Raw genomic sequence first — 17,978 nt, forward strand, 5'->3', positions numbered from 1 at the left:
ACAACCAGGAGTCTGTTAGCCTTTTACTAACCATGAACTTGGAAACTACAAGCCTCTGGGATTACTGGCCATGGAACACAGGAATTCTGCCAAGACCAGCCACAGTCCCGAACGTTGCTTGACCTAAAGAAGCACCCAGCAGGGATGCTCTTAAACCAAAGAAGCTATTCTAAGAAACGCCCCTTGACTTTTCTGTTTGGGTCTCTTTTTGCTGAAGCCGCTGTGACCTTCATACAGACTGGGAGACAAATCTATCTCTCACTATCTGTTCTCTCCGGAGCTCATTATCTAGCCCAGGTGGGGAGATATCATGGCTAACTTCCAAAACATTCTCTTCTAACTGTTGGGTTTCGTTTTCATTCCCACTGAGCTCTGCATCAACAACAGATTCCACACTGTCAGAGTCAGGGAAAGCTTGCTCAGTTTGAAAAACTATCGGAGAATCCTGTTCACACAGATCAGGATCAGGCTGAACCCCAACAGTCAATGAGGAACAGGGTGTGGAAGTTCAGTTTCCCACAGCAAGAAATGAGCTTGTTGATACTGAAACTAGCCAAGTGCAGGTGCAAATGGACTCAGAAAAGGAGGACAGTTCTCAGCCTGATAATGAGCAGGAAGGCAAACTGGATAACACTAACGAACAGACTGACCTTGACAAAATGGGAACTTTAGATCGTGCTGACCGTTTGGAATTCAGAGTTCAAAGGAGTGTGAGAATAGCTAACAATAAGGAGGTCAGAGGCCAAAGAAACGGCTTCATGTTTTGCAAAGGGTATTAAAGTTTGGGACCAAACTTTTGTCAGAGCAACTTTTCGTTTAACCAAGAAGCTTGCATTTTGCTTGTCTGGATTATCTTGCAGTTCTTGTGTTCATGGTCTCAGGACTTAGTCATGTTCTCATGGGATTTTGCTTTGCTGGTGCCTTTTTGGATCATGCTTCGAAGTGTTACTTTTGTATTGATCTTTTAGAGCATTACTTTTGCTTTTAAGAAATTTTTATCTTTTACTTTTAATAAACTTAGAGAGATGGGCCAAAACTAACAAAATGAAGTTCAACAGTGACAAATGCAAGATACTCCACTTTGGCAGGAAAAACGAAATGCAAAGATACAAAATGGGGGAGGCCTGGCTCGAGAGCAGTACGTGTGAAAAAGATCTTGGAGTCCTCATGGACAACAAGTTAAACATGAGCCAGGAATGTGATGTGGCAGCAAAAAAAGCCAATGGGATTTTGTCCTGCATCAATAGGAGCCTAGTGTCTAGATCTAGGGAAGTCATGCTTCCCATGCTCTATTCCGCTTTGGTTAGATCACACCTGGAATATTGTGTCCAATTCTGGGCACCACAATTCAAGAGAGATATTGACAAGCTGGAATGTGTCCAGAGGAGAGCGACTAAAATGATAAAGGGTCTGGAGAACAAGCCCTATGAGGAGCGGCTTAAGGAGCTGGGCATGTTTAGCCTGAAGAAGAGAAGGCTGAGAGGAGATATGATAGCCATATATCAATATGTGAGAGGAAGCCACAGGGAGGAGGGAGCAACCTTGTTTTCTGCTTCCCTGGAGACTAGGACGTGGAACAATGGCTTCAAACTACAAGAGAGGAGATTCCATCTGAACATGAGGAAGAACTTCCTGACTGTGAGAGCCGTTCAGCAGTGGAACTCTCTGCCCCGGAATGTGGTGGAGGCTCCTTCTTTGGAAGCTTTTAAACAGAGGCTGGATGGCCATCTGTCAGGGGTGCTTTGAATGCAATATTCCTGCTTCTTGGCAGAATGGGGTTGGACTGGATGGCCCATGAGGTCTCTTCCAACTCTTTGATTCTATGATTCTAACTATAAAGACTTCTGGCTGTGTGCAGTTTGGTGTCTTCAGCAAGGTGAACCTATTCTGAGGTGCGACACCTATTGTTGGAGCTCATCCAGTGATTGTGTTCCAGGATCAGGGTGCTTTGGATGTGGGGAGTGATGTCAATGAGTTTCAAGATGAGTTTCAAAATGGCAATGGTTTGGTCCGTGATCTTGATGCAGAGAATGACCAGGAGATCCCTGTTCAAAGTGTAATTTCCCATGAGAATGTCCCTGAGGGATGTGGGGATGATGGTGTGCTTTCTGAATTGTTACCAGAGAGTTCCCATGTTATGGAACATAAAAACAGGTCGGCACCTGGCCCAGCTGCAGAAATTAATGAGCAAATAGATAATGAGCAAATAGATAGACGAGAGGAGATTAGTCAAAACAGGAGAGCCAAACAGTGGCTTCGGCGGTCTGCAGGTTCCGAGAAAAAAAGATAAGAAATTCTCAGTTAAAACGAAACCAATTTTCGAATACTAGAGACTTAGCTAACGAGGAGATAAAAGTTCCAAGGACAGGATATGTAGTCAGATGAAGCATTGTTTGGAATCAAGTTAAGTTCTCATCCTTGTTTCATGGAAGCCTAACTTGGAAGATTCATGCTTAAGTATTTCTTGTATCATGGTTTTGATTCTTGGATTTTATGAATGCATACTCATGCCTTGGATTAATGTTTCCTGGTTTTCTGGATTATATTAGAGAAGTGTGGACTTTGTTTTCATGGACGTTGTGAGCTTTACCCTGGACTATTTTGTTCCTGCTTATCTTCTTACCTAATTTGATATACCTATTTCTTCAAAGTGCTTTTTACTTTGCTGATTTTTAATTATCTTCAAATAAAGGATTGTTTTCCATCCCAGGGTGTGGTGTTTAAAGTCAGAGGGCTTTTCCTGTCCCGGAGTACAACACCTATGCCTCCTGACATCTTGTGCCACTTGGCTCTCGAGGGCCACTCTTTGTTTTCTGGAGGTCACTCTAGAAATCATTTCCCCTTCTGTTCTTTAAAAGTCCTCAAGGATACATAAGGAGTAGATGAGAGGGAGTTTGTGTTGGAAATAGCAACCTTCTGTAAGCCTTCTATACTAGTTGTTTGTCATGTATATAATTCAGATTGCTTACTGTATTGTATATTAGGGTTGGTCAATTCGTTTCGTTAATTCGTAATTCGTTAAAAAATTCGTTAATTTTTGAATTACGAAACGATTACAAAACATTTTTTTAACCTGGAAGTGTTTTTAAATATCGAAACGGCAGGCGCCAAAAATTTTTGTATTTCTGTCCATTTCGGAAATACGTAAGATGGCCGCCTGCCAATGCTTGCTGAGAGGGGCGAGCGAGAGGGGCGAGTGAGCGGCGAGCGAGAGGGGTGAGCGAGCGGCGAGCGAGAGGGGCGGAAGCACTGTCTCCTGACATTTCACCCACATCTATGGCAGGCATCCTCAGAGGTTGTGAGGTCTGTTGGAAACTAGGCAAGTGGGGTTGATATATCTGTGGAATAATGTTCAGGGTGGGAGAAAGAACTCTTGTCTGCTGGAGGCAAGCGTGAATGTTGCAGCTGGCCAGCTTGATGAGCATCGAATGGCCTTGCAGCTTCATGGTCTGGCTGCTTCCTGCCTGAATGTTGCAATTGGCCAGCTTGCTTAGCATTGCCTATTAATAATAATAGCGAGCGGCGAGCGAGAGGGGCGAGCGAGCGGCGAGCGAGAGGGCCCACCAGAGTGAGTGCCTGCCTTCCCTCCTTAATAATAATTAATAATAATTAATCCCTATTCTACTAAATTAATAATTAAATTTAAAAAATATTTAAAAAATATTGAAAAAAAAGGGCGCCATCTTTACAAAATGTTTTGTAAATATTTACTAAATTTCGTAAATACCGAAACTTTTTTTGGGAAAGTTTTGTAATTATTTTAAATATCGAAACAAAAAAAACCCCCAATTACAAATCGATTTTAGAAACAAATTTTTGCGTTGTTACCCAGGCCTATTGTATATGAGTGTATTGGTATGCATTTTACTGTAACTCTATGTTGTGGGAGGGACTATAGACCATATGACCAGATTGGGGACTATTCGGATCTCAGACTTCATTTTAGAAGTCAGTGGAAACAGAATGCTTTAGGGACTCCATTAGACGCTCCGACCAGAGAATAGCCTGGATGGCCTTACGTGTTTTCTGTTGGTCATGGGGATTCTGTGTGGGAAGTTTGCCCCAATTCTGTTGTTTGTGGGGTTTAGAAAGCTCTTTGTTTGTAGGTGAACTATAAATCCCAGTAAATGACAATTCCAAGTGGGCTCAAATGGCATATGGAGTATTTGTGCTAAGTCTGGTCCAGATCCATCATTGTTTGAGTCCACGGTGCTCTCTGGATGAAGGTGAACTACAACTCCCAAACTCAAGGTCAATGCCCACCAAACCCTTCTATTGTTTCTCTTGGTCATAGGAGTTTTGTGGGCCACATTTGGTTCAATCCATCATTGGAGGAGTTCAGAATGCTCTTTGATTGTAGGTTAACTATAAATCCCAGCAACTACAACTCCCAAATGACAAAATCAATTTTTTTTGCATGATTGTCACTCTTTGCGTTGTTAGCCATATTCTATCCAAATGTGGTGTCAATTCACCCAGTGGGTTTTGAGTTATGTTAATCCCACAAACGAACATTACATTTTTATTTATATAGACTAGCCATCCCCTGCCACACATTGCTGTGGCCCAGTCTGGTGATCTGGAAAATAAAGTAATGAGAAAGTGTTGGTTTCTCTCTATATAATTTTTTTCTGCTTGTGGGTAAGCAGTATTTCTTTCTGTTTCTTTGTCAGTGTTGATGTGGAGATTGTGTGCTTTGCCTACTCTGGAATAGGCAACATATCCTTTTTTAGGAGTCCCTTTCTAATCTAGGGTACTATATCTCTCTCTGCGTGTGAATCATATCTATATCTATGGCTAGATGGCTCTCTGTCAGGAGGGCTTTGATTACATTTTGTTGCCCTGGTGAAGGGAGTTGGACTGGATGGCCTTACGTGTTTTCTGTTGGTCATGGGGGTTCCCTGTGGGAAGTTTGCCCCAATTCTGTCATTGGTGGGGTTCAGAATGCTCTTTGTTTGTAGGTGAACTATAAATCCCAGTAACTACAATACCCAAATGACAATTCCAAGTGGGGTGAAATGGCATATGGAATATTCGTGCTAAGTCTGGTCCAAATCCATCATTGTTTGAGTCCACAGTGCTCTCTGGATGAAGGTGAACTACAACTCCCAAACTCAAGGTCAATGCCCACCAAACCCTTCTATTGTTTCTCTTGGTCATAGGAGTTTTGTGGGCCACATTTGGTTCAATTCATCATTGGTGGAGTTCAGAATGCTCTTTGATTGTAAGTTAACTATAAATAAATCCCAGCAACTACAACTCCCAAATGACAAAATCATTTTTTGAGTGATGGTCACTCATTGGCTTAGTAGGTGTCTTGTGTCTAAATTTGGTGTCAATTCGTCCAGTGGGTTTTGAGTTATGTTAATCCCGCAAACAAACATTACATTGTTGTTTATATAGATTTCTTATTGTTTCCATTGTATTTAATGTATCCATTTTTTCCCATCAGGACTTTCCATGGGAAATGGACCAATGAAACCAGAAGTGGATTTTGCGGGAGACACAATTACAGTCGACACCAGAGATGCGTTTGCCATAACTTGCAGGTAAGCGGTATCTCAGGAATGCTGGAAACAGCTTGAATTGGGAGTCAGTATCCATCTCAGGACTCCAACCCAGAATGTATTGTTGAACCTCAGCTCCAATCTTATTGATCATTTATTTATTTATTTATTTATTTACTATGCTTGTATACTGCCCCGCTCAGTGTACACATATATGGCAAACATTCAATGCCAATTTTTGACATACAAACATATACAGACATACACAGAGGCGATTTAACTTTTTCTGGCCGCCAGGGGAGCTGTCGCTTTCATCGTCCATCTGCGACGCTGATGAAGCACTTCCACATTCCCCGCATGCTTCCCCGCTGGAATGCTCTGCTGGAGTCTTCTTTATGGCCTCATAAATTAGTGAATTTAACCTCCCCACACTTTAAGGTGGTACCTAATTTTCCTACTTGACAGATGCAACTGTCTTTCAGGTTGCAAAGGTCGACAACAGGCTACACAATTGGTTGGAAACCCACTCCAACCCAGGCTGGCTTCGAACTCATGACCTTTTGGTCAGAGTGATCTTAATGCAGCTGACACTCAGCCAGCTGCGCCACAATCCCGTCAAATACAGTCAAAAACAGTTACAGATAGTATAAACCGTATAAAAACAATAACAATAAACAATTAAAATCATAAAATATTAAAATCATTTTCCATCGCATCGTCCTGTCGTTCCATGAGTCTCAATCAGTTATACTGTCTGCAAATTCCTGCTCGAACAGCCAGGTCTTAACTCTCTTTTGAAATGTCAGGAGGGAAAGGGCTGATCTAATGTCCCTGGGGGGGGGGGCGTTCCTTAGCCTGGGGGCCACCACTGAGAAGGCCCTGTCTCTCGTTCCCGTCAATCGGATCTACAAAGAAGGCGGGACCGAGAGCAGGGCCTCTCCAGACAATCTTAAACACCTAGATCAGTGTTTCTCAACCTGGGGGTCGGGACCCCTGTGGGGGTCGCGAGGGGGTGTCAGAGGGGTCACCAAAGACCATCAGAAAACATAGTTTTTTCTCTTTGTCATGGGTGTTCTGTGTGGGAAGTTTGGTCCAATTCTATCATTGGTGGGGTTCAGAATGCTATTTCATTGTGGGTGAACTATGAATCCCAACAACTACAACTCCCAAATAGCAAGGTCTGTTTTCTCCAAACTCTACCAGTGTTCACATTTGGGCATATTGATTATCTGTGCCAAGTTTGATCGAGATCCATCACTGTTTGAGTCCACAGTGTTCTCTGGATGTAGGTGAACTACAACTCCAAAAACTCAAGGTCAGTGTCCATCAGACTCTCCCAGTATTTCTCTTGGCCATGTGTGTTAAGTTTGATTCAATTCCATCATTGGTGGAGTTCAGAATGCTCTTTGATTTTAGGTGAACTATAAATCCCAGCAAATCCAAAATTCCCAAATGACAAAATCAATCCCCTCCAACACCACCAGTATTCAAATTTGAGCATATCGGGTATTTGTGCCAAATTTGGTCCAGTGAATGAAAATACATCCTGCATATCAGATATTTATATTACGATTCATAACAGTAGCAAAATTAAAGAAATAGCAACGAAAATAACGTTATGGTTGGGGGTCACCACGAGAGGACCTTTACTAAGGGGTCGCGGCACTAGGAAGGTTGAGAACCACTGGCCTAGATGGTTGGTTCATCAGAAGAGATGCGTTCAGACAGGTAAACTGGGCCAGAACCGTTTAGGGCTTTAAAGGCTAAAGCTAGCACTTTGAATTGTGCCCGGTAGCAAACTGGCAGCCAGTGGAGCTGGCGCAACAGAGGAGTTGTGCGCTCCCTGAGTGCCACTCCTGTTAACAACCTAGCAGCTGTCCGTTGGGCCAATTGAAGCTTCTGAACAGTCTTCAAAGGCAGCCCCACGTAGAGAGTGTTGCAGTAGTCTATACAGGATGTAACTAGAGCATGGACTACCGTGGCCAAGTCAGACTTCCCAAGGTATGGGCGCAGCTGGCGCACAAGTTTGAACTGTGCAAATGCTCCTCTGGTCACTGCCGAAACCCGGGGTTTCAGGCTCAGCAATGAGTCCAGGATCACACCCAAGTTGCAAACCTGCGTCTTCAGGGAGAGTGTAACCTCATCCAACACAGGCTGTAACCCTATGCTAATAATCATGCTATAATCATAGAATCATAGAATCCTAGAGTTGAAAGAGACCTCCTGGGCCATCCAGTCCAGCCCCATTCTGCCAAGAAGCAGGAATATTGCATTCAAATCACCCCTGACAGATGGCCATCCAGCCTCTGTTTCAAAGCTTCCAAAGAAGGGGCCTCCACCACACTCCGGGGCAGAGAGTTCCACTGCTGAACGGCTCTCATAGTCAGGAAGTTCTTCCTCATGTTCAGATGGAATCTCCTCTCTTGTAGTTTATGATGATGGACTTTCCTGATGGAGAAAGTAGTTTATGATGATGGAGTCTTTCCTGATGTTGCCATGTCTTCTTTCGTCAGGGGCGCAAAAGGTTTGACCTGGGGCTGGAAAAATGACCAGTTTGTGGGCGGCAAGCGGTGGCACACCAGAGTGCAGAAGTGTCCCGACAGACCATCCCTGGTCTGCAACAAGCTTGTGGTCAACCGCGCCGTGGCCAATGACACCGGCTACTTCACCTGCTTTTACAGCCACCTCTCTTCCAATGAGGAACTCAAGGCCAAGTTATACGTCTTTGTCAAAGGTAAACCTTTCACTTGCTGAGTTTTATAAATAGACAAGCTTGGGTTATTTGAAAAAGTCAGTTTTGTAATTGTGAAAAATGCATAATCTCGTGGGTGAACTAGAGCTCCCATCATGGTAGGTTAACCCCAAAAAGCTCCAATAGTACTTGAAGTTTGTTATGTTGGGCAAGTTTGCTCTGGATGCATCATGGGTGAGGTTCATTGTGCTCCCTGGCTGTAGGGTAAACTACAACTCCCACTATGGTGAGTCAGTCCCCTCAAACCCCTCCAATATGTTGAGTTAGTCATGGGGGTTCTGTGTGCCAAGTTTGATCCAGGTCCATCATCGGTGGAGGTCACACTTTCTCTGTTTGTGGGTGAACTACAACTCCCAGAAGGAAGGTCAGCCCCCACCCCCAATCCCCAATCCCCTCCAGTAATCAAATTTCAGCATATCAGGTCTGTGTGCCAAGTTTGGTCCAGATCCATCAGTGTTAGGGTTCACAGTGCTCTCTAGATGTAGGTGAACTATAACTCCCACAAATCAAGGTGAATTTTCCCCAAGACCTCCAGTATTTTTTGCTGGACATGGGGGCTCTGTGTGCAAAGTTTCATCCAATTCCATCTTTGGTGGAGTTCAGAGTACTCATTGATTACAGGTTAACTATAAATCCCAGTACCTACAACTCCTAAATGTCCATGCCAATTCCTCTCAAAACCCATCACTTTTCACATTTGGGCATATCAGGTATGCATGTCAAGTTTGGTCCAGATCCATCATTGTTTAGGTTCATAATGCACCCTGGATGTAGGTGAACTACAACTCCTATAAATCCCTCCAAAGACCTCCAGTATGTTTTGTTGGTCATGGCGCTTCTGTGTCCCAAGTTAGTTCCAGGTCCATCATTGGTGGAGTTCTCTTAGTGCTCTTAGATTGCTGGTACTATACATCCCAGGACCTGCAACTGCTATGCTTGCCATAGATGCAGGCGAAACGTCAGGAGAAATGCCTCTAGAACATGGCCCTATAGCCCGAAAAAACCCACAAGAACCTAGTGATTCCAGCCATGAAAGCCTTCGACGATAGATAGATAGATAGATAGATAGATATAGATGGAAGAGAGAAAAAGGTACCTAATGTCTTAGATAAAGGCATACAGAGAGAAATAATGCTAGATAGATAGATAGATAGAATAGAGAAAGTGGTTGTTAATGTCTTTAAAGTGCTTTAATCTTAGGTCTATATCTCTTAATCTATGTATTTTAATCATTTTATGTTTCAGTCTACGTATTTTACCTATGTTGTGCCCTGCTTTGACCCTTGAGGAGATGCGAGAAGCAAATAGAATGTTGTTATTGTTGTTGTTGTTGTTGAACTGAATCAGGAGAATCATAAAATCATAGAATCAAAGAGTTGGAAGAGACCTCATGGGCCATCCAGTCCAACCCTATTCTGCCAAGAAGCAGGAATATTGCATTCAAATCACCCCTGACAGATGGCCATCCAGCCTCTGCTTAAAAGCTTCCAAAGAAGGAGCCTCCACCACATTCCGGGGCAGAGAGTTCCACTGCTGAACGGCTCTCACAGTCAGGAAGTTCTTCCTCATGTTCAGATGGAATCTCCTCTCTTGTAGTTTGAAGCCATTGCTCCACGGCCTAGTCTCCAAGGAAGCAGAAAACAAGCTTGCTCCCTCCTCCTCCCTGTGGCTTCCTCTCACATATTTATACATGGCTATCATATCTCCTCTCAGCCTTCTCTTCTTCAGGCTAAACATGCCCAGCTCCTTAAGCCGCTCCTCATAGGGCTTGTTCTCCAGACCTTTTATCATTTGAGTCGCCCTCCTCTGGACACATTCCAGCTTGTCAATATCTCTCTTGAATTGTGGTGCCCAGAATTGGACACAATATTCCAGGTGTGGTCTAACCAAAGCAGAATAGAGCATGGGGAGCATTACTTCCCTAGATCTAGACACTAGGCTCCTATTGATGCAGGCCAAAATCCCATTGGCTTTTTTTGCCGCCACATCACATTGTTGGCTCATGTTTAACTTGTTGTCCACGAGGACTCCAAGATCTTTTTCACACGTACTGCTCTCGAGCCAGGCATTGTCCCCCATTCTGTCTCTTTGCATTTCATTTTTTCTGCCAAAGTGGAGTATCTTGCATTTGTCACTGTTGAACTTCATTTTGTTAGTTTTGGCCCATCATCTCTCTAATCTGTCAAGATCCCTTTGAATCCTGCTCCTGTCCTCTGGAGTCTTGGCTCTCCCTCCCCATTTGGTGTCATCTGCAAACTTGATGATCCTGCCTTCTAGCCCTTCATCTAAGTCATTAATAAAGATGTTGAACAGGACCGGGCCCAGGACGGAACCCTGTGGATGGCACTCCACTCGTCACTTCTTTCCAAGATGAAGAGGAAGCATTGGGGAGAATCACCCTTTGGGTTCGTCCGCTTAACCAATTACAGATCCACCTCACCGTAGTTTTGCCTAGTCCACATTGGACTAGTTTCCTTGCCAGAAGGTCATGGGGGACCTTGTCGAAGGCCTTCCTGAAATCCAGGTACGCTACATCCATGGCATTCCCCGCATCTACCCAGCTTGTAGCAGTGAGTTCCACAGGCTAATCCTTTTCCATCTATTCAAAATCAAAGAATGGAAAGGCAAAGCTCTTCTGAACAAATCTTGCCAATCAATCACAAAAATTGCCCTCCTATTTATCGGTTCCTGCCAGTTCCACATACTTTAATGCTCCATAAATGGCTGCAGGCGCATCCATTAAATGCCTTGTTTTCTTTCTCCTCCTCTACAATCATGGCCTTCTTCCTTCCTCAGTGCGAAATCCCCGGTGTCCTTATCAGCCCAATCCCAGCCCTGAGCTGTTTCCTTTTCCCATTACAGCATTTTCTACTCATTGTCACCATTTTGCTGTCTTGACTTACCCGAGCATCTGAGTTACAAGAAGGAATGGGGGGTGGGTTTGAAACCCACCTCCCTGGTTGCCCGCAGCAGCTTTGACAATATTGCTCTCCCGGGGACTCTCTACGAATTTTTCTTTTTTAATACATTGCAACCCAATGCTATGGAATTTTTTCCCTGTGGGGCCAGAAATTCAACACTGATGAAATCAAAACATGCCTCGTGAAATCAGTCTTGCATTTCAATGATGCACAAAGTCTAGCGCACAGAGGCAGCAAGAACATGAGAGCAAAACTTGCATTCCGGTCATGGTCGTAATCCAAGACGGGCTGAAGAGCATGAAGTTTACACTATCATAGGGAAGAATGAGGTGGTAGTTGGGTTTCCATCATGCCTAGGTCTGAAACTAGATGTTAGGTCCACTCTCTATCCCAACTGCCATTGCTCTGGTCTTTGAGAAAGAGAAGAAGGGGAAGACACAGTTCTAACTTATCCAGATGCAGAAGAAAAGCCCTCCTTCCATCCCAACTGCCACTGCCCTAGTCTTAGAGGAAGAGAAGAAGAGGTAGACACAGTTCTAATGTTCCCAGATGCAGAAGGTCCTCCTTCCATCCCAGCTACCACTGCCTTAGTCTTAGAGGAAGAGAAGAAGTGGAAGACACAGTTCCAATATGCCCAGATGTAGAAGAAAGGCACTCCTTCCATCACAACTGCCACTGCCCTAGTCTGAGAGGAAGAGACGAAGAAGAATCAGTTCCAACATGCCCAGATGAGGAAGAGAAGAAGGGAAAGACAGTTCCATCTTGCCCAGATGTAGAAGAAAAGACCTCCTTCCATCACAACTACCACTGCCCTAGTCTGAGAGGAACAGAAGAAGAGGAAGACTCAGTTCCAACATACCCAGATACAGAAGAAAGGCACTCCTTCCATCCCAACTTCTGCTGCCCTGGTCTTAGAGGGAGAGAAGAAGAGGAAGACACAGTTCCATCTTGCCCAGATGCAGAACAAAGGCTCTCCTTCCATCACAACTGCCACTGCCCTAGTCTGAGAGGAAGAGAAGAAGAAGAAGCCTCAGTTCCAACGTACCCGGATACAGAAGAAAGGTCCTCCTTGCATCCCAACTGCCACTGCCCTAGTCTTAGAGAAAGAGAAGAAGAAGAAGACACAGTTCCAACATGCCCGGATGCAGAAGAAAGGCCCTCCTTCCATCACAACTGCCACTGCCCTAGTTAAGAGGAAAAGGAGGGCCTTTCCTCTGCATTTGGGAATGTTGGAACTGTCTTTCCCTTCTTCTCTTTTTCTAAGAGAAGAAGGGAAAGACAGTTCCAACGTGCCCAAATGCAGAGGAAAGGCCCTCCTTTCATCCCAATTGCCACTGCCCTGGTCTTGGAGAAGAGGAAGACTCCGTTCCAACATACCCAGATACAGAAGAAAGGTCCTCCTTCCATCCCAGTTGCCACTGCCCTAGTTTTAGAGGAAGAGAAGAAGAGGAAGAAACAGTTCCAAAGTGCACAGATGCAGAAGAAAGGCCCTCCTTCCATCCCAGCTGCCACTGCCCTAGTCTTAGAGGAAGAGAAGAAGGGAAAGACAGTTCCATCTTGCCCAGATGTAGAAGAAAAGCCCTCCTTCCATCAGAATGCCACGGCCCTCATCTTAGATTAAGAGAAGAAGAGGAAGACCCAGTTCCAACATGCCCAGATGCAGAAGAAAGGTCCTCTTTCCATCATAACTGCCACTGCCTTAGTCTGAGAGGAAGAGAAGAAGAGGAAGACTCAGTTCCAACATACCCAGATACAGAAGAAAGGCACTCCTTCCATCCCAACTTCCACTGCCCTGGTCTTAGAGGGAGAGAAGAAGAGGAAGACACAGTTCCATCTTGCCCAGATGCAGAAGAAAGGCTCTCCTTCCATCACAACTGCCACTGCCCTAGTCTGAGAGGAAGAGAAGAAGAGAAAGCTTCAGTTCCAACGTACCCGGATACAGAAGAAAGGTCTTCCTTCCATCCCAGCTGCCACTGCCCTAGTTTTAGAGGAAGAGAAGAATGGGAAGAAGAAGACACAGTTCCAAAGTGCCCGGATGCAGAAGAAACTGCCACTGCCCTAGTCTTAGAAGAGAAAAAGGGGAAGAAAGTTCTAACATGCCCAGATGCAGAAGAAAGGACCTCCTTTCATCACAACTGCCACTGCCCTAGTCTTAGAGGAAGAGAAGGAGAAGCATGCAGAACTTTGTGCTTCGATCCAGATGCAGAGGAAAGGCTCTCCTTCCATCCCAACTGCCACTGCCTTTGCTTTGAATGTGGAGAAAAGAGGCAGGCAGAACTTCATCATGCTTAGTTCCAGAAGCAAAGGTTCTCCTTCCATCCCAACTGCCACTGCCTTTGCTTTGAATGTGGAGAAAGGAGGCAGGCAGAACTTCATCATGCTTAGTTCCAGAAGCAAAGGATCTCCTTCCATCCCAACTGCCACTGTCTTTGCTTTGAATGTGGAGAAAGGAGGCAGGCAGAACTTCATCATGCTTAGTTCCAGAAGCAAAGGATCTCCTTCCATCCCAACTGCCACTGCCTTTGCTTTGAATGTGGAGAAAGGAGGCAGGCAGAACTTCATCATGCTTAGTTCCAGAAGCAAAGGTTCTCCTTCCATCCCAACTGCCACTGTCTTTGCTTTGAATGTGGAGAAAGGAGGCAGGCAGAACTTCATCATGCTTAGTTCCAGAAGCAAAGGTTCTCCTTCCATCCCAACTGCCACTGTCTTTGCTTTGAATGTGGAGAAAGGAGGCAGGCAGAACTTCATCATGCTTAGTTCCAGAAGCAAAGGATCTCCTTCCATCCCAACTGCCACTGCCTTTGCTTTGAATGTGGAGAAAGGAGTCAGGCAGAACTTCATCATGCTTAGTTCCAGAAGCAAAGGTTCTCCTTCCATCCCAACTGCCACTGCCTTTGCTTTGGATGGGAAGAAGGAGCAGCAGGCAGAACTTAATCGTGCTTAGGTCCAGAAGCAGAAGAAAGGCTCTTCTTCCATCCCAACTGCCACTGCCTTTGCTTTGGATGGGGAGAAGGTGAGGCAGGAGCATCTCCATCATGCTTAGCTCCAGAAGCAGATGGCAGCCCTACCTCCATCTCAACCACCACTGACCCAATCTCAGAGGGAGCGTAGAAGAGGAGGACATAGCTCCATCATTCCTGTTCCTAAAAGGGCCCTACTTCCATCCCAACTGCCACTGCCTTGGCATTGGAGAGAAAGAAGGAGAGACAGGTCCAGCTGCTCAGTCATTGGACACCATTGGACAAGTCACACTCTCTCATCCTAAAAGAAAAAAACAAATCTCCTCTGAAGAAACCTTGCCAAGAATACCCTAGGAGAGGTTCTCCAGAAGGCAGAGTCAACTTGAAGGCACATTATAAGAGAATATTTATTATTTATCATGTCATCAGCAACCAGACCATTGTATTACATTTCTAACAGAACAAAACAAACAAACAGATTAAAAACACACAGATTTTGCAAATTTGGTAGTTGATTAAATGTCCTTTGACCAGTATCTGGCCACTTGGAGTGCCTCTGCTGTTGCCGCAAGAAGGTCCTCCATGGTGCATGTGGCAGGGCTCAGGGTGCATTGCAGCAGGTGGTCAGTGGTTTGCTCTTCTCCACACTCGCATGTTGTGGATTCAACTTTGTAGCCCCATTTCTTAAGATTGGCTCTGCATCTCGTGGTGCCAGAGCGCAGTCTGTTCAACGCCTTCCAAGTCGCCCAGTCTTCTGAGTGCCCAGGGGGGAGTCTCTCATCTGGTATCACCCACGAATTGAGGTGCTGGGTTTGGGCCTGCCACTTTTGGACTCTCGCTTGCTGAGGTGTTCCAGCAAGTGTCTCTGTAGATCTAAGAAAACTATGTCTTGATTTAAGTCATTGACATGCTGGCTGATACCCAAACAGGGGATGAGCTGGAGATGTCTCTGCCTTGGTCCTTTCACTATTGGCTGCTACTTCCCGGCGGATGTCAGGTGGTGCTTTGTGCAGTGTAATTTCTCCAGTTGTGTAGGGCGCAGACACCCCATGATAATGCGGCATGTCTCATTATGAGCCACAGCCACTGTTTTAGTGTGGTGAGATGTGTTCCACACTGGGCATGCATACTCAGCAGCAGACTAGCACAGCACAAGGGCGGATGTCTTCACTGATTATAAGAGAAAACATGATGTTATGATCGCAGTGTTGGCCTTGGAGAAATCCCTGCCCAGCCATGGATGCCCACCTGGTGCCCCTGAGCAAGTCACACTCTCTCAGCCTCAGAGGAAGGCAGTGGCCAATGCCTCAAACAAACCTTGCCAAGGAGAAGGTTGCTATCGGTCGGAATGAAGGCACATCATAACAACCAGTATCAAGATCTTTGTTAGAGGAATTGTTTGAGGATCAAGCTTTGGAAGAAGGGGGTTGAACAATTGGTGTGCTTATTTATGGGCCAAGGCAGGTGGGGTGAGAAAAAAAACAACAACGTAGGAGTAAATGAGTCTTCCTTTGAGAGCCCCAGAGGGTGAGAAGAATGGTATTTTTCTCTCTTTGCTCCTGGCCTGGCCTTCCAATCCCTTGGTGGTATCTAAACGGAAGCCTTGCTCCTCTGCTACCATTTCCTGGCCTTGCTTTTGTTTTGACAGCCTCCCTTGCTGGGTTTTGCTAAAACCTTGGACTATTATTTTTTTCTAAAATCTGTTTTGTTCAACCCCCTTCTTCCAAAGCATGATCCTCTAACAAAGATCTTGATACTGGTTGTTATGATGTGCCTTCATTCCGACCGATAGCAACCTTCTCCTTGGCAAGGTTTGTTTGGGACATTGGCCACTGCCTTCCTCTGAGGCTGAGAGAGTGAGGGTCATATATATATATATATATATATATATGAATGATGACCCAGGCTGGCAAATAAGCCTGTGATGACTTGATGAAAAATGATTGAGCTGCTTTCTGTCTTACGAAATCTCCGATCTTGGATGATGATTTTTGCAGCTTGACCTTTGGATTGTGGCAGAAAAGATCAGGTTGACAGAGAACACCCCATCACACTAGAGAATGAAACCACTTTAAATCCATATATATATATATATATATATATATATATATATATATATATATTGTTGTTGTTGTTCATTTGTTCAGTCGTCTCCGACTCTTCGTAACCTCATGGACCATCCCACGCCAGCGCTCCCTGTCAGCCGTCACCACCCCCAGCTCCTTCAAGGTCAGTTCGGTCACTTCAAGAATGCCATCCATCCATCTTGCCCTTGGTCGGCCCCTCTTCCTTTTTCCTTCCACTTTCCCTAGCATCATTCCCTTCTCTAGGCTTTGCTGTCTCCTCATGATGTGGCCAAAGGACTTCCACTTTGTCTCTAGTCTCCTTCCCTCCAGTGAGCAGTCGGGCTTTCTTTCCTGGAGGATGGACTGGTTGGATCTTCTCGCAGTCCAAGGCACTCTCAGCACTTTCCTCCAGCACCACAGCTCAAAAGCATCTCTCTTCCTTTGCTCAGCCTTCCTTATGGTCCAGCTCTCACATCCGAAGGTGACTACAGGGAAGACCATGGCTTTGACTAGGCAATGGATCTTTGTGGCCAGTCTGATGTCTCTACTCTTGACTATTTTATCGAGACTGGACATTGCTCTCCTCCCACGAAGTAAGCATCTTCTGATTTCCTGGCCACAGTCTGCATCTGCACTCATCTTTGCACCTAGAAATACAAAGTCTGTCACGGCCTCCACATTTTCTCCCTCTATTTCCCAGTTGTCAATCCTTCTTGTTGCCATAATCTTGGTTTTTTTGACGTTTAGCTGCAACCCAGCTTTTGTGCTTTCTTCTTTCACCTTGGTTAGAAGGCTCCTCAGCTCCTCCTCGCTTTCGGCCATCAGAGTGGTGTCATCTGCATATCTGAGGTTGTTAATGTTTCTTCCAGCAATTTTCACCCCAGCTTTGCATTCATCCAGCCCCGCACATCCTCGCATGATGTGTTCTGCATACAAGTTAAAGAGGTTGGGTGAGACGATGCAGCCTTGCCGGACGCCTTTCCCAATCTTGAACCCGTCTCCTGTTCCGTGGTCAGTTCTGACTGTGGCTCCTTGGTCCTTATACAGATTCCTCAGGAGAGAGGGAAGGGGGCTTGGGATGCCCATCCCACCAAGAACTTGCCACAATTTATTATGATCCACACAGTCAAAGGCTTTAGAGTAGTCAATGAAGCAGAAGTAGATGTTTTTCTGAAACTCCCTGCCTTTCTCCATTATCCAGCGGATATTGGCAATTTGTTCTCTCGTTCCTCTGCCTTTTCTAAACCCAGCTTGAACATCTGGCAACTCTCGCTCCATGTCTTGCTGGAGTCTTCTTCCTTGCAGGATCTTGAGCATTCCCTTCCTGGCATGAGAAATAAGGGCCACTGTACGGAAGTTGGAGCAGTCTTTCGCATATATATATATATATATATATGAAATATATAAAATCATAGAATGATAGAGTTGGAAGAGACCTCCTGGGCCATCCAGTCCAACCCCATTTTGCCAAGAAGCAGGAATATGGCATTCAAATCACCCCTGACAGATGGCCATCCAGTCTCTGTTTAAAAGCTTCCAAAGAAGGAGCCTTCACTCAAAACATTTGATTTTGTCTTTTGGGAATTGTAGTGGCTGGGATTTATAGTTAACCTACAATCAAATAGCATGAAAGGAGCATAATGTCTAGATCAAGGAAAGTAATGCTAACCATTTATTCTGCCTTGGTCAGACCACACCTGGAATATTGTGTCCAATTCTGGGCACCACAATTCAAGGGAGATATTGACAAGCTGGAATGTGTCCAGAGGAGA

General features: G+C 45.1%; 1 protein-coding gene across 2 annotated transcripts in view; it reads left to right on the plus strand.

Annotated features, from left to right (window-relative positions):
- The window catches only part of LOC132763093 (vascular endothelial growth factor receptor kdr-like), a 290,667-nt gene that overhangs the window by 64,919 nt on the left and 207,770 nt on the right, over positions 1-17,978 (plus strand). For both annotated transcript variants that reach the window (XM_067471671.1, XM_067471670.1), the window contains exons 2-3: positions 5,453-5,549; positions 8,021-8,241. In XM_067471671.1, the coding sequence (XP_067327772.1) occupies positions 5,453-5,549; positions 8,021-8,241 (318 nt within the window). The remainder of the gene's footprint in view (positions 1-5,452; positions 5,550-8,020; positions 8,242-17,978) is intronic.

This window comes from Anolis sagrei, chromosome 10 (assembly GCF_037176765.1).
Source record: "Anolis sagrei isolate rAnoSag1 chromosome 10, rAnoSag1.mat, whole genome shotgun sequence".
Taxonomy (NCBI): domain Eukaryota; kingdom Metazoa; phylum Chordata; class Lepidosauria; order Squamata; family Dactyloidae; genus Anolis; species Anolis sagrei.